The sequence below is a fragment of the Ptychodera flava genome, chromosome 14 (genome assembly GCF_041260155.1).
Source record: "Ptychodera flava strain L36383 chromosome 14, AS_Pfla_20210202, whole genome shotgun sequence".
In the NCBI taxonomy this organism is placed as follows: domain Eukaryota; kingdom Metazoa; phylum Hemichordata; class Enteropneusta; family Ptychoderidae; genus Ptychodera; species Ptychodera flava.
The window spans coordinates 2,176,229-2,202,883 of NC_091941.1; the positions used below are offsets into that span (position 1 = coordinate 2,176,229).

Here is a 26,655-nt window from a genome sequence, read left to right on the forward strand (position 1 = left end):
GTTATGAAGAGCCGGGATAAATTGCATTGGTCACGTGACCTCAGGCTTGCCATTCACTTACCGCTCCTCAATCTACATGTATTGCAAAATTGCTGAGATGCAAATCATATCAAAATCAATCTTAACGGCAGAAAATATATAGTTTTTTCAAGACCATCTCCTGTCATTTAGTGCCTTTGTAACTCATATCTTGACGATTTACCTTATTGTCACACCCCGTCACTTTTAACGTGAACCTACTGGAGTCACACCACAAAATTGTACAATCAGTTGCAGTCGTGGTGACGTACATATGACAGATTGATTTGAGCAGATGCCCAAGGGTGTAAAGATTAATTACGAATCAATCCCCTACAAGAATTTGGAGTCCCACAATACAAGTGAAGAAATTTATGCTGTGGTGCAGGCTGTACTCTGTGGCCGTAGTTTGCTGTAGTAGAATCCGTATTACTTGGTTCAGATAAACAAGTTTCCCATACCTTCAACTCTTCAAACTTGGCCATCATCCGATTTCAAAGTCTCCGATAATTTCTCCCTAAGTTCCAAACCCAGAAAGACTGAATTTCTGACCACTGTAAGTTTACCGATAGTTTTAATTCAAACTGGCGGCCAACTCAGTCTTAACACTATGGAGAAAAATATTTTTTTCGATTTTCGAAAAACAGAGATGGTAGAAAGTTTTCGTACACCAAGAGCTTTAAAATTAAGCCCCGCAAGTTGTAGATAAGAAAAGAATAAAAAGGTTTGAGAGTCCGTATAAGTGTCCCGAGGCGAATTCTACCTTAATCCAATCAAACATCTAAGAATGTTACTAGTTTTCAGGAGGACAAAGATTTAGTTGCCAAACAGTCGGGCATCTTTTCGATATTTTCCCCCGATGAATGGGGACCAAATCAGCAAAGCATATCCTCTTTAGTTCACTCCAGAGAACTTGTCAAGTCAATGACCTTAAGTGACCCCATGTCAATTCCCAAGTACATACAATTGTTTATTAATCGGTTGTTTTGATTTCTTTTGTTGTTTAGCTGTTTTTGTGACGACTAACCTTCTTTTTAAAGTCAGATGAAACCTTTTGAAGATTAGTTCGCTGTGAGGCTGAATAACTTGGGTTGCCCACGAAGATAGTCCGTAAGCAAAGTAGTACCCGATCTTGATGATTGCTACATGCAGCCGTTGAACTTTAGATTAAGATGTGAAAGATAGGTGATAAACACAGATTTTTCATTCCGAGGGATGAGTAAATTCATGTGAGGAGACAGCTCCAAAAACTGATGTCACCTCAAGGAAGCAGATTCGAGTACTTGGCCGTGTGAGGGCGTTTGAGGAACTATGACCCCTCCCCCCGCCCCCAAAAAGCCTTCACCGGAGCAGTTTAACGTTTTCAAAATCGGCCGAATTTTGCCGTTGTTTCTCTTGACATTCCAATAAATAAACTCCTTTTGCAGTTCTAGTTGTAACACAAGCATGCAATTGACCTTTTCTCAACATACAACCGCCCAGCTTGTCAATTATTGGATAAAACCCCTCCGGAGGCAGATAATCTTTGAGATAGTATGAGTCTCAAAGAAAGACTTAAACTTTGTATTCAGGCTTTTCTCAAGAAATATTTAAACCTTACTCTTTCAAGATCAAGAATAAAACTTTGGAGTCACCGTGCAAATGTTTGCGCTAGATATAGCACAAATTGCCCAAGAATTGACGATATTTGCTATTCAAACTACAGCTGAAGAGGCAGGTACACTTTAAGGTAGTGTGCGCCTCAATTAAAGGCTTAAATTTTTGCTAAAACTTTTCAACAACAATATTTCAACCATGCTCTTTCAAGATCAAGAATACAAATTGGGGGTCACCGTGCAAATTTTTGTGCTAAAGAAAGTACAATTTGCCCAAGAATTGCCGATATTTGCTATTCAAAGTGCGGCTTTAGAGTCAGGTAGATTTCAAGGTACTATGCGCGTCAATTTGAGACTAACCTTTTTGCTGAAACTTTCCGTCAACAATATTTGAACCATACTCTTTCAAAATTAAGAATAAAAATTGGGGATCACCGTGCAAATTTTTATGCTAGAGAAATTACAAATTGCCGAAGATTTGCCGATATTCTCAATTCAAAGTGCAGCTCCACAGGCAAGTACGTTTTAAGGTAGAATGCGCCTCAATAAAAGACTTCACACATTATTAGCTTGCCCATCAAACCTGTTGTGTTTCGCAGAAATCTCTACTATCTACCATGCGCATTGTCCTACAAAAAAACCGATTTTTATTACCGTTATATTTCTATTGAATTCGTGGTTGACTCAGATCTTTGTATTTGACGGCAGCAGACCGTGTTGCGTTATAGAGTTCAACAACCCTTGCTATATCGACCCCAATTTTAATAATCGAACACCTGTAAAAAGTGCCAACATCCATCCGTTACATCCAGGCGCGTGTAAATGGAGAATTTCAGCTGCGACTGCAGCCCATGAGAGTAGCACCGTTATAGTAAAATGCGAGTGAATAAGTAATTAGCAGCATAGCTTTGGAAGGATTTAATACCCTAAAATGGACACAAAATGAGAAGTGATAATATCGACCGTCTTTTCTAAATAGAACAATTCATGTGTGTGTTTTAACGATCGTCAATGTTCCAATTTGAGCATTATAAGCCAAAGCCAAAGACAGCATCTACGTGCGGCAAAACCTTAAATTAAGTTATGAAGAGCCGGGATAAATTGCATTGGTCACGTGACCTCAGGCTTGCCATTCACTTACCGCTCCTCAATCTACATGTATTGCAAAATTGCTGAGATGCAAATCATATCAAAATCAATCTTAACGGCAGAAAATATATAGTTTTTTCAAGACCATCTCCTGTCATTTAGTGCCTTTGTAACTCATATCTTGACGATTTACCTTATTGTCACACCCCGTCACTTTTAACGTGAACCTACTGGAGTCACACCACAAAATTGTACAATCAGTTGCAGTCGTGGTGACGTACATATGACAGATTGATTTGAGCAGATGCCCAAGGTGTAAAGATTAATTACGAATCAATCCCCTACAAGAATTTGGAGTCCCACAATACAAGTGAAGAAATTTATGCTGTGGTGCAGGCTGTACTCTGTGGCCGTAGTTTGCTGTAGTAGAATCCGTATTACTTGGTTCAGATAAACAAGTTTCCATACCTTCAACTCTTCAAACTTGGCCATCATCCGATTTCAAAGTCTCCGATAATTTCTCCCTAAGTTCCAAACCCAGAAAGACTGAATTTCTGACCACTGTAAGTTTACCGATAGTTTTAATTCAAACTGGCGGCCAACTCAGTCTTAACACTATGGAGAAAAATATTTTTTTTTCGATTTTCGAAAAACAGAGATGGTAGAAAGTTTTCGTACACCAAGAGCTTTAAAATTAAGCCCCGCAAGTTGTAGATAAGAAAAGAATAAAAAGGTTTGAGAGTCCGTATAAGTGTCCCGAGGCGAATTCTACCTTAATCCAATCAAACATCTAAGAATGTTACTAGTTTTCAGGAGGACAAAGCATTTAGTTGCCAACAGTCGGGCATCTTTTCGATATTTTCCCCCGATGAATGGGGACCAAAATCAGCAAAGCATATCCTCTTTAGTTCACTCCAGAGAACTTGTCAAGTCAATGACCTTAGTGACCCCATGTCAATTCCCAAGTACATACAATTGTTTATTAATCGGTTGTTTTGATTTCTTTTGTTGTTTAGCTGTTTTTGTGACGACTAACCTTCTTTTTAAAGTCAGATGAAACCTTTTGAAGATTAGTTCGCTGTGAGGCTGAATAACTTGGGTTGCCCACGAAGATAGTCCGTAAGCAAAGTAGTACCCGATCTTGATGATTGCTACATGCAGCCGTTGAACTTTAGATTAAGATGTGAAAGATAGGTGATAAACACAGATTTTTCATTCCGAGGGATGAGTAAATTCATGTGAGGAGACAGCTCCAAAAACTGATGTCACCTCAAGGAAGCAGATTCGAGTACTTGGCCGTGTGAGGGCGTTTGAGGAACTATGACCCCTCCCCCCGCCCCCCAAAAAGCCTTCACCGGAGCAGTTTAACGTTTTCAAAATCGGCCGAATTTTGCCGTTGTTTCTCTTGACATTCCAATAAATAAACTCCTTTTGCAGTTCTAGTTGTAACACAAGCATGCAATTGACCTTTTCTCAACATACAACCGCCCAGCTTGTCAATTATTGGATAAAACCCCTCCGGAGGCAGATAATCTTTGAGATAGTATGAGTCTCAAAGAAAGACTTAAACTTTGTATTCAGGCTTTTCTCAAGAAATATTTAAACCTTACTCTTTCAAGATCAAGAATAAAACTTTGGAGTCACCGTGCAAATGTTTGCGCTAGATATAGCACAAATTGCCCAAGAATTGACGATATTTGCTATTCAAACTACAGCTGAAGAGGCAGGTACACTTTAAGGTAGTGTGCGCCTCAATTAAAGGCTTAAATTTTTGCTAAAACTTTTCAACAACAATATTTCAACCATGCTCTTTCAAGATCAAGAATACAAATTGGGGTCACCGTGCAAATTTTTGTGCTAAAGAAAGTACAATTTGCCCAAGAATTGCCGATATTTGCTATTCAAAGTGCGGCTTTAGAGTCAGGTAGATTTCAAGGTACTATGCGCGTCAATTTGAGACTAACCTTTTTGCTGAAACTTTCCGTCAACAATATTTGAACCATACTCTTTCAAAATTAAGAATAAAAATTGGGGATCACCGTGCAAATTTTTATGCTAGAGAAATTACAAATTGCCGAAGATTTGCCGATATTCTCAATTCAAAGTGCAGCTCCACAGGCAAGTACGTTTTAAGGTAGAATGCGCCTCAATAAAAGACTTCACACATTATTAGCTTGCCCATCAAACCTGTTGTGTTTCGCAGAAATCTCTACTATCTACCATGCGCATTGTCCTACAAAAAAACGATTTTTATTACCGTTATATTTCTATTGAATTCGTGGTTGACTCAGATCTTTGTATTTGACGGCAGCAGACCGTGTTGCGTTATAGAGTTCAACAACCCTTGCTATATCGACCCCAATTTTAATAATCGAACACCTGTAAAAAGTGCCAACATCCATCCGTTACATCCAGGCGCGTGTAAATGGAGAATTTCAGCTGCGACTGCAGCCCATGAGAGTAGCACCGTTATAGTAAAATGCGAGTGAATAAGTAATTAGCAGCATAGCTTTGGAAGGATTTAATACCCTAAAATGGACACAAAATGAGAAGTGATAATATCGACCGTCTTTTCTAAATAGAACAATTCATGTGTGTGTTTTAACGATCGTCAATGTTCCAATTTGAGCATTATAAGCCAAAGCCAAAGACAGCATCTACGTGCGGCAAAACCTTAAATTAAGTTATGAAGAGCCGGGATAAATTGCATTGGTCACGTGACCTCAGGCTTGCCATTCACTTACCGCTCCTCAATCTACATGTATTGCAAAATTGCTGAGATGCAAATCATATCAAAATCAATCTTAACGGCAGAAAATATATAGTTTTTTCAAGACCATCTCCTGTCATTTAGTGCCTTTGTAACTCATATCTTGACGATTTACCTTATTGTCACACCCGTCACTTTTAACGTGAACCTACTGGAGTCACACCACAAAATTGTACAATCAGTTGCAGTCGTGGTGACGTACATATGACAGATTGATTTGAGCAGATGCCCAAGGGTGTAAAGATTAATTACGAATCAATCCCCTACAAGAATTTGGAGTCCCACAATACAAGTGAAGAAATTTATGCTGTGGTGCAGGCTGTACTCTGTGGCCGTAGTTTGCTGTAGTAGAATCCGTATTACTTGGTTCAGATAAACAAGTTTCCCATACCTTCAACTCTTCAAACTTGGCCATCATCCGATTTCAAAGTCTCCGATAATTTCTCCCTAAGTTCCAAACCCAGAAAGACTGAATTTCTGACCACTGTAAGTTTACCGATAGTTTTAATTCAAACTGGCGGCCAACTCAGTCTTAACACTATGGAGAAAAATATTTTTTTTCGATTTTCGAAAAACAGAGATGGTAGAAAGTTTTCGTACACCAAGAGCTTTAAAATTAAGCCCCGCAAGTTGTAGATAAGAAAAGAATAAAAAGGTTTGAGAGTCCGTATAAGTGTCCCGAGGCGAATTCTACCTTAATCCAATCAAACATCTAAGAATGTTACTAGTTTTCAGGAGGACAAAGCATTTAGTTGCCAAACAGTCGGGCATCTTTTCGATATTTTTCCCCGATGAATGGGGACCAAATCAGCAAAGCATATCCTCTTTAGTTCACTCCAGAGAACTTGTCAAGTCAATGACCTTAAGTGACCCCATGTCAATTCCCAAGTACATACAATTGTTTATTAATCGGTTGTTTTGATTTCTTTTGTTGTTTAGCTGTTTTTGTGACGACTAACCTTCTTTTTAAAGTCAGATGAAACCTTTTGAAGATTAGTTCGCTGTGAGGCTGAATAACTTGGGTTGCCCACGAAGATAGTCCGTAAGCAAAGTAGTACCCGATCTTGATGATTGCTACATGCAGCCGTTGAACTTTAGATTAAGATGTGAAAGATAGGTGATAAACACAGATTTTTCATTCCGAGGGATGAGTAAATTCATGTGAGGAGACAGCTCCAAAAACTGATGTCACCTCAAGGAAGCAGATTCGAGTACTTGGCCGTGTGAGGGCGTTTGAGGAACTATGACCCCTCCCCCCGCCCCCCAAAAAGCCTTCACGGAGCAGTTTAACGTTTTTCAAATCGGCGGATTTTGCCGTTGTTTCTCTTGACATTCCAATAAATAAACTCCTTTTGCAGTTCTAGTTGTAACACAAGCATGCAATTGACCTTTTCTCAACATACAACCGCCCAGCTTGTCAATTATTGGATAAAACCCCTCCGGAGGCAGATAATCTTTGAGATAGTATGAGTCTCAAAGAAAGACTTAAACTTTGTATTCAGGCTTTTCTCAAGAAATATTTAAACCTTACTCTTTCAAGATCAAGAATAAAACTTTGGAGTCACCGTGCAAATGTTTGCGCTAGATATAGCACAAATTGCCCAAGAATTGACGATATTTGCTATTCAAACTACAGCTGAAGAGGCAGGTACACTTTAAGGTAGTGTGCGCCTCAATTAAAGGCTTAAATTTTTGCTAAAACTTTTCAACAACAATATTTCAACCATGCTCTTTCAAGATCAAGAATACAAATTGGGGGTCACCGTGCAAATTTTTGTGCTAAAGAAAGTACAATTTGCCCAAGAATTGCCGATATTTGCTATTCAAAGTGCGGCTTTAGAGTCAGGTAGATTTCAAGGTACTATGCGCGTCAATTTGAGACTAACCTTTTTGCTGAAACTTTCCGTCAACAATATTTGAACCATACTCTTTCAAAATTAAGAATAAAAATTGGGGATCACCGTGCAAATTTTTATGCTAGAGAAATTACAAATTGCCGAAGATTTGCCGATATTCTCAATTCAAAGTGCAGCTCCACAGGCAAGTACGTTTTAAGGTAGAATGCGCCTCAATAAAAGACTTCACACATTATTAGCTTGCCCATCAAACCTGTTGTGTTTCGCAGAAATCTCTACTATCTACCATGCGCATTGTCCTACAAAAAAACCGATTTTTATTACCGTTATATTTCTATTGAATTCGTGGTTGACTCAGATCTTTGTATTTGACGGCAGCAGACCGTGTTGCGTTATAGAGTTCAACAACCCTTGCTATATCGACCCCAATTTTAATAATCGAACACCTGTAAAAAGTGCCAACATCCATCCGTTACATCCAGGCGCGTGTAAATGGAGAATTTCAGCTGCGACTGCAGCCCATGAGAGTAGCACCGTTATAGTAAAATGCGAGTGAATAAGTAATTAGCAGCATAGCTTTGGAAGGATTTAATACCCTAAAATGGCACAAAATGAGAAGTGATAATATCGACCGTCTTTTCTAAATAGAACAATTCATGTGTGTGTTTTAACGATCGTCAATGTTCCAATTTGAGCATTATAAGCCAAAGCCAAAGACAGCATCTACGTGCGGCAAAACCTTAAATTAAGTTATGAAGAGCCGGGATAAATTGCATTGGTCACGTGACCTCAGGCTTGCCATTCACTAACCGCTCCTCAATCTACATGTATTGCAAAATTGCTGAGATGCAAATCATATCAAAATCAATCTTAACGGCAGAAAATATATAGTTTTTCAAGACCATCTCCTGTCATTTAGTGCCTTTGTAACTCATATCTTGACGATTTACCTTATTGTCACACCCGTCACTTTTAACGTGAACCTACTGGAGTCACACCACAAAATTGTACAATCAGTTGCAGTCGTGGTGACGTACATATGACAGATTGATTTGAGCAGATGCCCAAGGGTGTAAAGATTAATTACGAATCAATCCCCTACAAGAATTTGGAGTCCCACAATACAAGTGAAGAAATTTATGCTGTGGTGCAGGCTGTACTCTGTGGCCGTAGTTTGCTGTAGTAGAATCCGTATTACTTGGTTCAGATAAACAAGTTTCCCATACCTTCAACTCTTCAAACTTGGCCATCATCCGATTTCAAAGTCTCCGATAATTTCTCCCTAAGTTCCAACCCAGAAAGACTGAATTTCTGACCACTGTAAGTTTACCGATAGTTTTAATTCAAACTGGCGGCCAACTCAGTCTTAACACTATGGAGAAAAATATTTTTTTTCGATTTTCGAAAAACAGAGATGGTAGAAAGTTTTCGTACACCAAGAGCTTTAAAATTAAGCCCCGCAAGTTGTAGATAAGAAAAGAATAAAAAGGTTTGAGAGTCCGTATAAGTGTCCCGAGGCGAATTCTACCTTAATCCAATCAAACATCTAAGAATGTTACTAGTTTTCAGGAGGACAAAGCATTTAGTTGCCAAACAGTCGGGCATCTTTTCGATATTTTCCCCCGATGAATGGGGACCAAAATCAGCAAAGCATATCCTCTTTAGTTCACTCCAGAGAACTTGTCAAGTCATTGACCTTAAGTGACCCCATGTCAATTCCCAAGTACATACAATTGTTTATTAATCGGTTGTTTTGATTTCTTTTGTTGTTTAGCTGTTTTTGTGACGACTAACCTTCTTTTTAAAGTCAGATGAAACCTTTTGAAGATTAGTTCGCTGTGAGGCTGAATAACTTGGGTTGCCCACGAAGATAGTCCGTAAGCAAAGTAGTACCCGATCTTGATGATTGCTACATGCAGCCGTTGAACTTTAGATTAAGATGTGAAAGATAGGTGATAAACACAGATTTTCACTTCGAGGAATGAGTAAATTCATGTGAGGAGACAGCTCCAAAAACTGATGTCACCTCAAGGAAGCAGATTCGAGTACTTGGCCGTGTGAGGGCGTTTGAGGCACCATGACCCCTCCCCCCCTCCCCCCCCCCGCCCACCAAAAAGCCTCCACCTGAGCAGTTTAACGTTTTCAAAATCGGCCGAATTTTGCCGTTTTTTCTCTTGACATTCCAATAAATAACTCCTTTTGCAGTTCTAGTTGTAACACAAGCATGCAATTGACCTTTTCTCAACATACAACCGCCCAGCTTGTCAATTATTGGATAAAACCCCACCGGAGGCAGATAATCTTTGAGATAGTATGAGTCTCAAAGAAAGACTTAAACTCTGTATTCAAGCTTTTCTCAAGAAATATTTAAACCTTACTTTTTCAAGATCAAGAATAAAACTTTGGAGTCACCGTGCAAATGTTTGCGCTAGATATAGCACAAATTGCCCAAGAATTGACGATATTTGCTATTCAAACTACAGCTGAAGAGGCAGGTACACTTTAAGCTAGTGTGCGCCTCAATTAAAGGCTTAAATTTTTGCTACAACTTTTCAACAACAATATTTCAACCATGCTCTTTCAAGATCAAGAATACAAGTTGGGGGTCACCCTGCAAATGTTTGTGCTAGAGAAATTACAATTTGCCAAAGAATTGCCGATATTTGCTATTCAAAGTGCGGCTTTAGAGTCAGGTAGATTTTAAGGTACTATGCGCGTCATTTTGAGACTAAACGTTTTACTGAAACTTTCCGTCAACGATATTTGAACCATGCTCTTTCAAGATCAACAATAAAAATCGGGGTCACCGTGCAATTTGTTTTACTATAGTTATTGCAAATTACCCACGTTTTACCCTTACTTTCAATTCAAAGTGCAACTCCAGAGGCAGGCAAACTTTAAGGTAGTATGCGCCGCAATCAAACTTTTAAGGTAGCACGCGTCTCAAACAAAGACTTCAACTATTGCTCAAGCTTTTCTCAAGCAATATTTCAACCATAATCTTTGCAAATCAAGATTAAAAATTGGGGTCACCGTGCAAATTTTTGTGCTAGAGAAATTACAAATTGCCGAAGATTTGAAGATATTTTGAATTCAAAGTGAAGCTCCAGAGGCAGGTAAACTTCAAGGTTGTATGCGCCTCAATGAAAGGCTTAGACTTTCCCACTCAAACCTTTCTCCAGCATTATTTCAAGAAATACTCTTTCAAAATGAAGAATAAAAATTGGGGGTCACCGTGCAAATTTTTATGCTGGAGAAATTACAAATTGCCGAAGATTTGCCGATATTCTCAATTCAAATTGCAGCTCCACAGGCAAGTAAGTTTTAAGGTAGAATGCGCCTCAATAAAAGACTTCACACATTATTAGCTCGCCAAAATCAAACCTGATGTGTTTTGCAGTAATGGCTACTATCTACCATCCGCATTGTCCTTCAAAAATAATGATTTTTATTACCGTTATATTTGTATTGAATTCGTAGTTGACTCAGATCTTTGTATCTGACGACAGCAGACCGTGTTGCGTTATAGAGTTCAACAACCCTTGCTATATCGACCCCAATTTTAATAATCGAACACCTGAAAAAGTGCCAACATCCATCCGTTACATGCAGGCGCGTGTAAAATTGAGAACTTCAGCTGCGAGTGTCGACCGTCATAGTAGCACCGTTATTGTAAAATGCGAGTGAATAAGTAATTAGCAGCATAGCTTTGGAAGGATTTAATACCCTAAAATTGACACAAAATGAGAAGTGATAATATCGACCGTCTTTTCTAAATAGAACAATTCATGTGTGTGTTTTAACGATCGTCAATGTTCCAATTTGAGCATTATAAGCCAAAGCCAAAGACAGCATCTACGGGCGGCAAAATTAAGTTATGAAGAGCCGGGATAAATTGCATTGGTCACGTGACCTCGGGCTGTCCATTCACTTACCGCTCCTCATTCTACATGTACTGCAAAATTGCTGAGATGCAAAACATATCAAATCAATCTTAACGGCAGAAAATATATAGTTTTTTTCAAGACCATCTCCTGTCATTTAGTGCCTTTGTAACTCATATCTTGCCGATTTACCTAATTGTCACATCGCGTCACTTTTAACTTGAACCTACTGGAGTCACACCACAAAATTGTACAATCAGTTGCAGTCGTGGTGACGTACATATGACAGATAGATTTGAGCAGATGCCCAAGGATGTAAAGATTATTAAGAATCAACCCCTACAAGAATTTGGAGTCCCTCAATACAAGCGAAGAGATTTATGCTGTGGTGCAGGCTGTACTGTGTGGCCGTACTTTGCATGTTTGATTCGAGTACTTGGCCGTGTCAGGGCGTTTGAGGCACCACGATCCCTCCCCCGCCCCCACAAAAACCCTCCGCCGGAGCAGTTTAAAGTTTTCAAAATCGTCCGAATTTTGCCGTTTTTTTCTCTTGACATTCCAATATATAAACTCCTTTTGCAGTTTTAGTTGTAGCACAAGCATGCAATTGACCTTTTCTCAACATACAACCGCCCAGTTTGTCAATTATTGGATAAAACCCCTCCGGAGGCAGATAAACTTTGAGATAGTATATGAGTCTCAAAGAAAGACTTAAACTTTGTATTCAAGCTTTTCTCAAGAAATATTTAAACCTTACTTTTTCAAGATCAAGAATAAAACTTCGGAGTCACCGTGCAAATGTTTGCGCTAGATATATCACAAATGGCCCAGAATTGACGATATTTGCTATTCAAACTACAGCTGAAGAGGCAGGTACACTTTAAGATAGTGTCCGCCTCAATTAAAGGCTTAAATTTTTGCTACAACTTTTCAACAACAATATTTCAACCATGCTCTTTCAAGATCAAGAATACAAATTGGGGGTCACCCTGCAAATTTTTGTGCTAGAGAAATTACAATTTGCCCAAGAATTGCCGATATTTGCTATTCAAAGTGCGGCTGTAGAGTCAGGTAGATTTCAAGGTAGTATGCGCGTCAATTTGTGACTAAACTTTTTGCTGAAACTTTCGTCAACAATATTTGAACCATGCTCTTTCAAGATCAACAATAAAATCGGGAGTCACCGTGCAATTTGTTTTACTATAGTAATTACAAATTACCCACGTTTTACCGTTACTTTCAATTCAAAGTGCAACTCCAGAGGCAGGCAAACTTTAAGTAGTATGCGCCGCAATCAAACTTTTAAGGTAGCACGCGTCTCAAACAAAGACTTCAACTATTGCTCAAGCTTTTCTCAAGCAACATTTCAACCATAATCTTTGCAAATCAAGATTAAAAATTGGGGTCACCGTGCAAATTTTTGTGCTAGAGAAATTACAAATTGCCGAAGATTTGAAGATATTTTGAATTCAAAGTGAAGCTCCAGAGGCAGGTAAACTTCAAGGTTGTATGCGCCTCAATGAAAGGCTTAGACTTTCCCACTCAAACCTTTCTCCAGCATTATTTCAAGAAATACTCTTTCAAAATGAAGAATAAAAATTGGGGGTCACCGTGCAAATTTTTATGCTGGAGAAATTACAAATTGCCGAAGATTTGCCGATATTCTCAATTCAAATTGCAGCTCCACACATGCCGGAAATGCCGAGAGGTTTTGACCGTTTAAGAAGGGCTTGACTACGCAGTTTCTGCGTAGTGAAGCTTCATTACGTATTCATGGTGGCCCCTGGCCAGCTGTCAATAACTTTGGGGGCTTTTGTCTTTTGGCCTGCTTTGCATATGCGTCGTTGGACACGACCTGCCAATCACCCAGGTAGTCAATTAAACTATTAATTGACTGTTTACCGACCCAATTAACACTATCCAGCAGTATCAGTCATATTTTAATCGCGTGGCCCGGGTGGGCACAACGTAGGAACGCGTGTATTTCTATGTGTACGTTTCACTTGTGGTGTTGTTTGTACCATCGTGTGTTTGAAGTCCTTGTTTCACCCACCGTCCCTCCACCCACGGTGTTTCACCTACAGCATTACCTTCAAGGTGACAGGCTTACTATTAATGTTCAGTATCATTGCACCGAGTTCTGCCCACGGTGAAACCACCTGTTTTGCCTACTAATTACTGCCCGTCGCTGCCCGTCCTGAATGTAGCCTATCTATAGCTACAGTAATCACATAAATCATTTATCAGTTTTGATGTATATACTCCTAAATTGTAAGTTTGATCAAAATCGAGACCACATTCAACGGCTATGCAGACTGTCCATGTACGCACACACAGTGACAAGAAGGCGGCAAACACCTACTCACCAAGCACATCGAATCGGCGAAAAGAAGCATAAAAAAGCTAGGCTCATCGCCAAAACAAACGCGCCAAGCGCTAACAAAAACCCATACCAAGCGGCCCTTTTCAGGGCCACCAAATACTCCAAAAAGGGAACTACAAAAAAATACGATAAAATGACATAGAACACACAAACACTTAAAAGAAATAACAAAAATCGTACACATATCAAACAATTGAAACACAACATTAAATACAAAATAAACAATCACAGTAACGTAACAGAAAACATGGCCGTGGAAATAAATCAGCTATTTCCAAAGAAAGCCAACAACAACATGAAATTCAACAACAACCTATCATCGCTCAAACTATGAAACTCCGAAAAATAGTACTAGGCAAAAGCCTTAAAATTCATTCGGACACCAACAAAACCAAACAGAATAAAACCACCTCAGGATTTCAACAAATAAAGTCGTATAATGTGACTACGCTACATCGTGAGACACAAACAATCGCAACAACACCAATTCAAAGAAAAGTCAAATTGGACTCTACGAACAACAAAAAAACAAAAACTTGAAAGCTATCTGAAGCTTTTAAACTCGCACTTCTAGAGATACCCTTTCAAACAAGGAAATAAAACATGTCGCGTGCCAAAAGAATCGCGATAAACCAGCTTGCAAACATTGGACAAATTTTGGGAAAATAACCCTTCGACAAGGGTCGGTTTTTCGTTATTGTCAACACAAACGATTACGTACTCGAATGCGAAAGGCAATTACGTAACACTCAGTATTATACACAACAAGTCAGAACAAACAGTAAACAAAGTAAACGAACTATTAATTAAAATGTACGAGAACAAGCACAAACCAGGATACTTGTAAGTATCTTGATCCAATAAACATAAAATCCGTACCCCGCAGTGGTACTTATTGCCTAAAAATTAACAACCTCCGCAAAAATCTAAAAGACACACCAGTCAAAACAAAATTTACCGAAGTAAAGAAATATAGAACAAACAACCGAACCACCAAACGGACTCACAACGTGACCAAATTAATATACTTGCCTCGCTAATCGGAAAGCAAGACCACTAAAATGCATTAAAATAATTTTCACAAACACAAACTAAGGAAAGAATCTACACTGCGACTCATGAGAAACCACACTCGGGTTTCGAAACGCAAGCGTCAAAGGGCGACTCTATCAACTTTTGTAACAACATAGGTCCGGCTGCGTCTGGCCATAAGCTTTCCCCACACAAACAAAACATTACCGTACACACTAATCCAAACTTCTCTACAAATATCCAAAGCGAAACAAACATTTCATTAACACAAACAATCGGATAAGAATGTAGGAACACATTTTCGAAACGAATCAAACACAAACTCGACACAAAAACATTTAGGATAGTTAGGTGGGTAGCCTGTTTCACATTTTTTACATCTCGCTATACTGTCTATGATTCTAAAAATAAAGTCATCTGCCACTTTTTCTGTATACGCGGTTTGGCAAAACTCATCTCTTCAATCGAAAGTCGGGCGATTTCATGGTTCTTTGGGGCACTTAAGTGTACGTCGAGCTTAAGGAATGTAGTTACATTCGCGATGTTTTATTCGAAAATTATTTATTCCTTCAAGGGCAAATGCACATAATTTATGCTTTGGAAATACTGGCCGCTCATAAACAAGACAATAAACTCAATATATGTGCATCTTTACTTATATTGTCAAAGTACCACCGACACCCACAAAAACAAATGGTTAAGTCCAGGTATTTGCAACTCTGCCATCCGACTGGTCAACAGGAAATCAACCATAGGTGTCTTTTGGCACGCGTATACGCCAGTCACCTAGGCGACGGTAATCTGCACAACTTATCACCATCGGGAAGGTACTCCTCCCCATATACCACTGTGATCCCTCCCTCAAGGCACTGCGTCATTCGACCAAGCATTGTTATTGTAATTTCCTGCATAAAATTAACAGCGAGGTCAACCGGTCAAAACCTCTCGGCATTTTTTCTCATGCAGGCAAGTAAGTTTTAAGGTAGAATGCGCCTCAATAAAAGACTTCACACATTATTAGCTCGCCAAAATCAAACCTGATGTGTTTTGCAGTAATGGCTACTATCTACCATCCGCATTGTCCTTCAAAAATAATGATTTTTATTACCGTTATATTTGTATTGAATTCGTAGTTGACTCAGATCTTTGTATCTGACGACAGCAGACCGTGTTGCGTTATAGAGTTCAACAACCCTTGCTATATCGACCCCAATTTTAATAATCGAACAGCTGCAAAAAGTGCCAACATCCGTCCGTTACATGCAGGCGCGTGTAAAATTGAGAACTTCAGCTGCGAGTGTCGACCGTCATAGTAGCACCGTTATAGTAAAATGCAAGTGAATAAGTAATTAGCAGCATAGCTTTGGAAGGATTTAATACCCTAAAATTGACACAAATTGAGAAGTGATAATATCGACCGTCTTTTCTGAATAGAAAAATTCATGTGTGTTTTAACGATCGTCAATGTTCCAATTTGAGCATTATAAGCCAAAGCGAAAGACAGCATCTACGTGCGGCAAAACCTTAAATTAAGTTATGAAGAGCCGGGATAAATTGCATTGGTCACGTGACCTCGGGCTGTCCATTCACTTACCGCTCCTCATTCTACAATTACTGCAAAATTACTGAGATGCAAAACATATCAAAATCAATCTTAACGGCAGAAAATATATAGTTTTTTCAAGACTATCTCCTGTCATTTAGTGCTTTGTAACTCATATCTTGCCGATTTACCTTATTGTCACACCGCGTCACTTTTAAAGTGAACCTACTGGAGTCACACCACAAAATTGTACAATCAGTTGCAGTCGTGGTGACGTACATATGACAGATAGATTTGAGCAGATGCCCAAGGATGTAAAGATTAATTAAGAATCAAACCCTACAAGAATTTGAACAAGAATTTGGAGTCCCTCAATACAAGCGAAGAAATTTATGCTGTGGTGCAGGCTGTACTGTGTGGCCGTACTTTGCATGTTTGATTCCAGTACTTGGCCGTGTCAGGGCGTTTGAGGCACCACGATCCCTCCCCCCGCCCCCACAAAAACCCTCCGCCGGAGCAGTTTAATGTTTTCAAAATCGTCCGAATTTTGCCGTTTTTTCATTTGACATTCCAATAAATAAACTCCTTTTGCAGTTTTAGTTGTAGCACAAGCATGCAATTGAACTTTTCTCAACATACAACCGCCAAGCTTGTCAATTATTGGATAAACCCCTCCGGAGGCAGATAAACTTTGAGATAGTATATGAGTCTCAAAGAAAGACTTAAACTTTGTATTCAAGCTTTTCTCAAGAAATATTTAAACCTTACTTTTTCAAGATCAAGAATAAAACTTCGGAGTCACCGTGCAAATGTTTGCGCTAGATATAGCACAAATTGCCCAAGAATTGACGATATTTGCTATTCAAACTACAGCTGAAGAGGCAGGTACACTTTAAGGTAGTGTCCGCCTCAATTAAAGGCTTAAATTTTTGCTACAACTTTTCAACAACAATATTTCAACCATGCTCTTTCAAGATCAAGAATACAAATTGGGGGTCACCCTGCAAATTTTTGTGCTAGAGAAATTACAATTTGCCCAAGAATTGCCGATATTTGCTATTCAAAGTGCGGCTGTAGAGTCAGGTAGATTTCAAGGTAGTATGCGCGTCAATTTGTGACTAAAGTTTTTGCTGAAACTTTCCGTCAACAATATTTGAACCGTGCTCTTTCAAGATCAACAATAAAAATCGGGAGTCACCGTGCAATTTGTTTTACTATAGTAATTACAAATTACCCACGTTTTACCGTTATTTTCAATTCAAAGTATCAGTCAGAAACAGTTTCGTTTGAAGTGATCCCATTTAAGTCCTAAATCCCTTCTAATGCCCCCAACATGCAATAATAACAAAATCTTTAACCCTTTAAGTTGTTGAGATACTTTTTATGTAGGTCAAAGGTCATGAAAGGGATAAATAGCATAAGTTTTGTGGAAAACTGTCTCCGGTATTGACGGCCCAATTACAGAAATTGGAAGGTAATGCTAAATTTTGGTGATATTTTCGCTGTTTTTTTTCGACGTCAACCATAATGTCTTGTTCTACTCCCCAAAGTACGTTGAGATACACATTATTCAGATTGTTGACTCAGCTTATACATGTGCAAAACTGCGTTGTTAATGTTGACAAGTGAATTCTGGTCCGGACTAGAATTCAAATGTAAACAATAACAATGCATTTTACACATTTAGACACTATGTTGACAAGCTAAATAGTGGATGTTTCAACGGAAGAATAAGAACTAGCAATTGACATACAAAATAAAAACAATGAAAAAAAATCATCAAAAGTTTGCATTACTGACCCTTTAAATATGCCAATGAAAAAATGATTAGTACGTTCGTCACACTTATCACACATTCTGCATAGATTACCAATGCATGCGCATGTATGACCAACACACATATTCTGAGGGCTGATGAAATTCATTTATTTTTCATACATGGCCTAATGTACAATTATTCGTTGTATATGCGAATAAGCTTGAAATCTGCAAGCCATGCCCTCCAAACTTCTCTTAAGGTAAGCTTTTAGGACAATTTCACTGCCTACACAGTTACATCTGCACATTGTGTTGCTTGAATGGCATGTGTAGTTGTTGCTACGAGAACATGCCGGTGACGAAATAATCACTGTCTATAGAGGGCGTAAACGTTAGCACATGCACAGATGCTTTATTATCAATCGCTGCTTAGTTTACTTCTTCCTTCACACTCGCCAGCATGATAGTAGATCAACATCATGAATTCATTTCATTCATTATTTACGGCCTTAGGGTCGGAGGAATGTGAGGGGAATGTGAGGTTGTCACTCAGAAAATTGAAAACTACGAGGGGGTTGCTCAAAACGTGGAGAGAAAGAAGCAGGGTACTCAATTTTTGGTGCAAAATGAATTGAAACCCCTCTCAGATTGCACCGTTTCCTAATTTCTCAAAATTTTCGATGCGAGAGGGGAGCACCCCCTCTCGCGTTCTCCCCGTGAGATACATGTTCTCACAGTTTTACTTAGTAAAATTAGAAATCAAAAACACCTCTCACATTGCACCAGACTGCACCATTGCGCACGTCAATTTTCTCAATTTTTTATACATGGGAGAGTACAACCTCCTGAACCTCCTGTGACACTTCCCCCTCAACCTCCCACGTGTTTTGCCCGCTTTACTTTCAAATTCTGCCTTGTCAGATATCTTTAAATTAGTTAAAACCATGTCTGCCTTGTCAGATATCTTAAGTAAAACCTTGTCATGATACCCATCCAAATTAAACAATACTATATGGCTGGATACTGGCTATAGCGTGAGCTTTTATATCTACATTTTTTTGTGACTTTGAATTTCATTTTGTTGGTTTTACCTTTTTCAGCCGTCATGAGATAACCGACGATAATCTACCAGGGTACACCAGGACATGAAAGGTCTTTACTATTGCTGCATTTTTGCAAATTTTACAAATACATGTCTTGATATTAACTTTTCTAAGGGAAGGGGTGGTCAGTCAAAATTCCTGTGTTAGAGGGGGTACTGAAATTCATTGGGGTTGGCAGGGGAGCTACTGGAAATTTCAGAGTTTCCGATGAAATTCCTCTAAACCCCCCCCCCGGGCTGTAAATAATGACGGCTCCCTAATAATGGTTTCAAGCAGAAAAAGTAGCAAGCGTTGATTTCGATCACAAGATGGCCAAACATCTGCCAAATGGTGGTGTTCACCGTCACGTTTCATTTTCCTTGTCTTAAGACAATTTCAAAGGTTTAAATTTCAGTTGTTAGTATTTTGGGTATCATTCTCAATTGGGAAAAATCGGTTACTTCCATATCACAATTTTAATTTATCAAGTGAGACATACAGAGTACAGATAATGTTGGCGAAATATTTTGCTTATGAGGAATGGTAACAAGTTGCTAGCTACACACTACAAGACGCGTTGACTTCGTCAAAAGTGATTAATGGTTGACTTCTGATATAAAGTTCATAATGTGCAAATTATTCACAAAATGCCGAGATTTATGTTCAACGTAGCTACGCGGGAAAAGTAATCTGTCAGAGACTCGGGGCGTCGAAGATGATAGCCAATGTAAAGTATGACAATGAAAATGCCAGCATCCTGATCCTGTGGACTTTTCAAAACTGTCGATGATCGTCTTCTGGAACCGTCATTTGTTGTAATGTTTTAACTGTAATTTGATCTCATATATTTCCAACAATCTTAAATGTTATCAGTTGATATTTTCCTGTAAATTGCTTGTTTTCAGTTGTATGCGTAGTGAGATCAACCCTCGTGCGCATTTCAATCGAACCCGCCAATCAATGAATTACAATTCAAACACCATCTTTGTGGTCACGTGATACGAGGAATTCTGTTATTAATATTTTGACACATGAATTGATTCTTGAATTCCATGTTAACTAACCAGTGTACTGGTCCTAGACGAGTATTCCAATCAGTTTGGTCTCACTAAACGACAACGATTTGTAAATTCTCATCCAGAAAAGAAAAAGTCGCCCAGGAATCCGAGTCGACGACTACCGCATAATTATGACAGAATAACGATAATCATATTGTTCATTTCGATTTATTGCACTCCTTATGATACGCCCTCTTGAAATTTCTGTACGTCCCTAACTCATAATGATTATGTGCTGATATGCACTCTTTGTTTAAGGTCATGATACGCTCCAATACCTTTAACGCCCATTATCATTTCAAGTCTTGGTACGTGATCATCTCAGTCAGTGGCAAAGACCAGTTCCTTACCATCTCATGATCACTCGCATTTGGTTATTCGTCAGTTGCCTTCGTTTTTCCCACAACCCTGTTCTTTCTTTTCGAAGGCAAGCATAGAGTCACCTGCCTATCACCCATCGTCATCGGTGAACGCAAGGAAACATGGTGTCGTACGACTTTGAACGCCGACAGCAAAAATCTCGCCGCGATGCAACTCTACGGGAAAGACGTCGAGTCGCTAAACTGAACTCCGCCTTCAATGACTTGCAAGGAAAGCTACCCGACAAACTACAGGGTAGCAAAACGAAGAGAGAAATCTTACAAGGGGCCGTTGGATACATCCAGACGTTAATAAGTCTGCTGGGCTCGACCCCGCATTGTCCGCAACCGCCGTTGCCGCTGAATTATCGTCCAACACCATTGCCAATATCGCCTGCAATCGGAGGTGGACACTGCAACGTTCCAATGGCAGCTGCAGCAGTACAGCCATCTCTGAGACATGATGAAGGATTCACTGAATGGAGCAGCAATCAACAAGCTTTGCTAGCGCGCAACAACGCTACAGTTCCATCGTACCGACCCAATACAATGGACAGGTAGGGAATAGGAATTAATGCATGTGCTACATACCTACAGATATGCATTGATATACATATGCATATACAGACACAAATTACTTCAAGTACAAAGTAAAAATGTCTGTCACTTAGGTTTCATGCATTCTGCAATCTTCAGACAGAAGAAAATTGCAGTATGCATTAAATTTAAGTCATAGATATTATTACTTTGCACTTGAAGTAATTTGTGTTGTCATTTATGACGCTCTGCTTTCCGCATCGAGCACTGTAATTTTCCATGGGAACATCTGTATATTTCGATATATTTATATCTAATGCTTAACTTATTTGTGTGACAGGTATCGTAGTTCTCCAATATTTACTGTTATCGTATGTTAGTTTCTTTAATTCCCGACACGATCCAAAAAAATTATTCCAATGTCAAGTTTGAAATCAGGCATATGAACTTCTTGACCATCAGGCAGACCAAAACTTTACACACGGTGTTGTGCGCACGAAGCGACACAATAATTTTCATTTCTGTTCAAAACGAAAGTATACCGGTACTCTTCTGTTTCGGTAATGAAAGAAGTAGACCTTCTAGTCAACTGTGTATAATGTTGGTATGGTCCCCAAGTATGATCTGTGATCGTTCGTTACAGTCAATAAAACCTTAAGGTCATTACATGTAATTAAAATGGAGTTACATTTATGACTGCATAACATCATAACCGAGGAGGAAAATTCAACACTCGGACAACAATTCCTATCGGTATTAATTTTACGTAAATTTATGTCACAGTGGATTAGTTTTAAGATAAACAAGCAATCACACATTCAGAACATCTACGTCCAGACTTAGTCATTGTGAATGGCAGTTTCGCAAGATTACACCGAGAAATCCAATCCATATTTCAATAAAGTTTATCTGGATGATAACCTTGGCTACAATCAATTCATTTGATGTCACCTCTGAAGAAGTGATTGGCAGGCTTGACAAGTGGCGCCAAGTCTCTCCTTACACCGACAGCGCCAAGAGATAACACGTAGAAACTGTTTAGAATAAAGCAATCGTGTTTGTCTGGCCGCTATCCCTTGGCGTTATTTTCAAGAAAAAGCCATGCCCCGCCATTCACGTTGTAGACAGTACAGTATCGTGTAAAAGGGGCGCTTTTTTCGACTGTAAAAAATCGCCCCAATATCGAATGTGAATGGATTTGTTCACTTTATATACTTGGTGTAGTCTTTCACTTTCCTCGCTCAAACACTCATGAAGACTACTTTATAAACGATCGCGCTTTCCTTAGAGTTTTGTGATGGACTTCTCTGTAAAACAACTCCCAACACGTCTTTAAAAGTGAAGCCAGATTATATTTCGCACACGTTCCCATGGAAGACATCAGCGAGAGAGAGAGAGAGAGAGAGAGAGAGAGAGAGAGAGAGAGAGAGAGAGAGAGAGAGAGAGAGAGAGAGACAGACGGACAGACAGACAGAGTCGACATGTCTAAATGGTAGGAGGAATCATGGAGCTATCTTTTGGTAGCTCCATGAAGACTCTCGGTAAGAGATTATGTGACGTGTGTATTTATCCATGTTACTTAATTACGTCATCAAACCAGGACAGAATGTGACGAGATGTTTCGATCATGTTTAATGTAGCTGCAGAATAGTGGGCGAATCTTCCTTTTGGTAGCAATTTGCTTGCGTTAAGGAGTCTTTCATTTTGAATGAATAGAACTGTACCACCTAGGATATTTACGAATTATTATACAGGTATGATCCTGTGTATTAGTCTTGACCCATCATTCCTTGACTAGGCAACCGAGAAGTGCAGATAATCTCAGATTTCCAGGCTAGGTGTTTGACTAAACTACACTAATAATTGAAATATCCAGTATACGTCATATTGATGTCAAACAAAATATCAATTCTGGACTGAAATTCCTCTTTCAACAATCATGACATTGCCGATTAAGCATAAGGAAACTTTACTATGGAGCCTGATTGCGTCAACGTGTTTTGAGAGAAGTTGTACGCAAGAGAATATTATATAGCAACTAATGTCAACTACAGTTTACAAAATAGGCCGGGAAACGATATTAAGAGCGAAAAGGTATCATCCAAGACGTAAACTAAAGAACTGAAAACCTATTCAACGAATTTTAAAAACGATAGTTGAGAACATGGCGGTCCTTATCTAAGATTGGCGGCCACTGGACTATTAGTAACAGGGTTTTATTTCCTGTGGGAGAAGTCGCCTTTTAGAGCTTCTGAACAACAATTTAAATACGCTTATTGGAAAAACATCATCAATGAGAATACTGTTGATAAGGGCTTGTGAAAACCTTGTTCCACAAATCACACGGGAGCCTTTTTTCATGAACGAACGTGCCGAGTGTTCGAGGGCACGATAACACACTGCACATACTGTGAGAAAATGAAGAAATTTGAACGGACGAAGTGTGAATCATGGTGTAGAATGATTATTTAGGCGATGATCTCGAACAACACACAAGTTAAGTTATCAAAAATTCTGATGAATAATATCTTCAATGTCATAGGATACCACTGCTGTCGCTTCCATTGTGGTTTTATTTCCATGGAACCCTGTCACTTGGTTGAAGTTTACCAGAACCCCAGAAACGTCAAGAAAGCAATACATCCGATAGCAAATCACTAGATCGTGAAATTACAGTAGTTTGTAGTATTTTCCCGAAGGACTATTTTACCTTGGAACTGAAATCCAAACTAATTCCATATCAAACCAATGAAGGAGAATTTAAGAGGATTCCATCGATCACACTCGAAGTCGTGACTGCGTTTACATGTTTTGACGTGAAACTGCTGTGAACCCTTTCTCTTTCTTTGTCGGATAAGTATGCAACATTTTGCGAGTAACTTGTGTTTTTAGCAAAGTTACTGCAATGGAAGGCATATCGTACTAAATTACAGACCCATTAGATTGAGACAGTTCAAATTGTTTTCAAATATGTATGACTGAAAGGCCCACTATTTGTGAATTTTGATTATGGTTTTCAATATTTTTGTGTCTACTCGTTATACCATGCTAAAATGCCCGGTATTCTACTCGTCAATAGGCCTACAGCTTGTTTATGTGACATGACCGAAGCAATCGTTGACAAGGAAGCTCAAATCTTGACTAAACAGTCACAACCCTCCTCGTACAAATAAACTGTCTCACGAGCTATTGGCACGTCATCATGCGATAAGAATTCAAACATGAACGCGCAGATGAAGCACAGAACAAAAACACTGAAAATGGCTGAAAATCTAATCTGTCGATGGTTCGCGTTTCGTCATCTCGTCTGTCTGACATTCGTTCAGCCAACAGCTAATCTAAGTGAGGAACACATCTGGGTGTGAAAATTAAAACTTCAGAATTCGATCACGATCGGTGGCAATTTGCAAACAACACCTTCACACATTTCTTTTTTGACCATTTGTTCACACACGTGAGCTTATGTCGCAGCGATGTCTGTTTGTGTGTGTGTGTGTGTGTGTGTGTGTGTGTGTGTGTGTGTGTGTGTCTGTCTGTCTGTCTGTCTGTGGGCCCGATATCTCAAAAACCGCTCATCAAATCAGAATCAAATCTGGTACACAAATTCTGTTTGAGAATGACACGAACTGATTAGTTTTTGTTGGTGTGGCTTGCATATTTCATGCTCATTTGCATACTTAATGCTTTTAGAAAAAAAATACCATTCAGTGAGAACGGCTGCACAGAATTGGATGAGATTTGGTACAAATATTGATCACACAAGGATTTATCCTCCATGAAAGACATAAAGGTATGACATCAAAGTTAATTGCTAATTTGCATATTTGATGAACTTTCATAATTAGGGATATATATCTGAATTGACTGACTAAAAATTGACGAATCTTAGTATGTATATTAGAGATACTATGATTTAACGAAGAGTATAGTTTAACATGATACTGTAAATAAAGGTTCCACATTGTTTGTTTCCTCTTTCTTCCGCGCAGGATTAAACACAGTGACATGACAAGTCAAGATTTTCAACATCGAGAGGACGACTTTTCGGAATATGGTAAGTGATACATTTCTGCATCTCTATGAAAGATGTCGCACTTTTAATACTGCGTTTGGCCGGTAGTGCATAGTCCTCGGCATTGTCGCCATCAGACACAAGATATCTGGTGAAGGTCCAAATATATTTCGGTCATCCATAGTGTATAGTATACGACCCGAAAGAGAAAAATCTCTGACGTTGAAGCCGATAATGATAATGATAATGATGATACCACTACTACTACTACTACTACTACTACTACTACTACTACTACTACTACTACTACTACTACTACTACTACTACTACTTCTACTACTACTTTTATTCAGGTGAAGTTCCACCGTTAAAAGATCGAGAAGAAGAACTGCCGAAGACTAATATCTACTGGCTTGAATAAAATATTCAACGGTATCGGATTATTGAAACTCTGTTACCGCTATCTGTTACGCACACAAATACACATCGTGGTAATTTCCAAAGAGTGAGTTTATTGGTTAAACACGCCAGCAATGAAACTCCTACATCTGATAGCAGCGCCAACTGTGACGTCACTACGCACCGCTGAGAACGCTGACGTATAAACAGGATGAACTCTACCCGACGACGATGGTTAAGCGTGACTTAATACTGGATATTCCATAGATAACATATAGGAGCAGCTGATATATATATATATATATATATATATATATATATATATATATATATATATATATATATATATATATATATATATATATATATATATATATATATATATATATATATATATATATATATATATACATGTATATATATATGTGTGTGTGTGAGTGTGTATAACATATACATATATAGACATATATTTTATATATATCTATGTATATATATAAAACATATACATATATAGACATATATTTTATTACATCTAAAATTTATATCAATTATTTACTCTTTATTACATTTTCCATAGCTGTTGTTTCTTATATTTGACACTTTCCGCTAATGTTGCCGGATACTAATGGAGACATATAGAATACATTATTTTTATTCCTGTTTTTGAGCAACCTGCATCGGGTTATTGTTGAATGAGATGAAATTTGGGGACGAATTAAGCTGATTCTAGAAATGAATAAATTCTTGAAACAATTTTGGAGGCCATGTCCGACTATTTGTCAGTGTTGTTGCGTGATTGATTGATTGCTGGTTGCATGATGGGTAATTTCTTATGTTAACTATTGATAATGGGTCACTCTCATTGCATTTCATACTTAAACGATATAATCACTACATTTGGCATAATGAACACTATCACTTCATAATAGAGCATTGGATATGACAATGCGCTCTTCTTCAACTTACAACCATTAAATTGAGAGTACAATTCCAAATACAACGTTTGGTCTATGTAGCATTCAAGCGAGATCCTGCTGGTATACTTTCAATGATAATTATTCACAAAATATTGAGAAAGCAATGAAAAACATGAAAATACATCTGGAACAGACTTCGTCAGTATGCACTTGAACTTCTTAGGTTCTTTGTCATTCTGGGTGTTTTTACTTCAGTCAGAGAAAGTCTCCGATTGAAGGTATGTGAATCACGTGTGTCAGTTATATTCTCTGTAGATGTAGTTATTTCTAAAATACCAATGCATTGCAGATACAGATACAATT

At 38.6% G+C, this 26,655-nt stretch overlaps 1 protein-coding gene across 1 annotated transcript; it reads left to right on the forward strand.

The window, feature by feature from the left end:
• Window positions 1-20,405: 20,405 nt before the first annotated feature.
• LOC139150618 (myoblast determination protein 1-like) lies at window positions 20,406-25,656 on the forward strand. Its single transcript, XM_070723054.1, has 3 exons — window positions 20,406-20,984; window positions 24,954-25,018; window positions 25,330-25,656. Exons 1-3 carry the CDS (start codon window positions 20,551-20,553, stop codon window positions 25,395-25,397), a joined length of 567 nt encoding a protein of 188 aa, XP_070579155.1. The 5' UTR covers window positions 20,406-20,550; the 3' UTR covers window positions 25,398-25,656.
• Window positions 25,657-26,655: the final 999 nt, after the last annotated feature.

Coding starts and splice junctions, on each gene's coding strand:
- LOC139150618 (XM_070723054.1), top strand. CDS start 20,551: ATGGTGTCGTACGACTTTGAACGCCGACAGCAAAAATCTCGCCGCGAT. Junction 20,985..24,953: donor CGACCCAATACAATGGACAG/GTAGGGAATAGG, acceptor TCTTCCGCGCAG/GATTAAACACAGTGACATGA. Junction 25,019..25,329: donor GGACGACTTTTCGGAATATG/GTAAGTGATACA, acceptor ACTTTTATTCAG/GTGAAGTTCCACCGTTAAAA.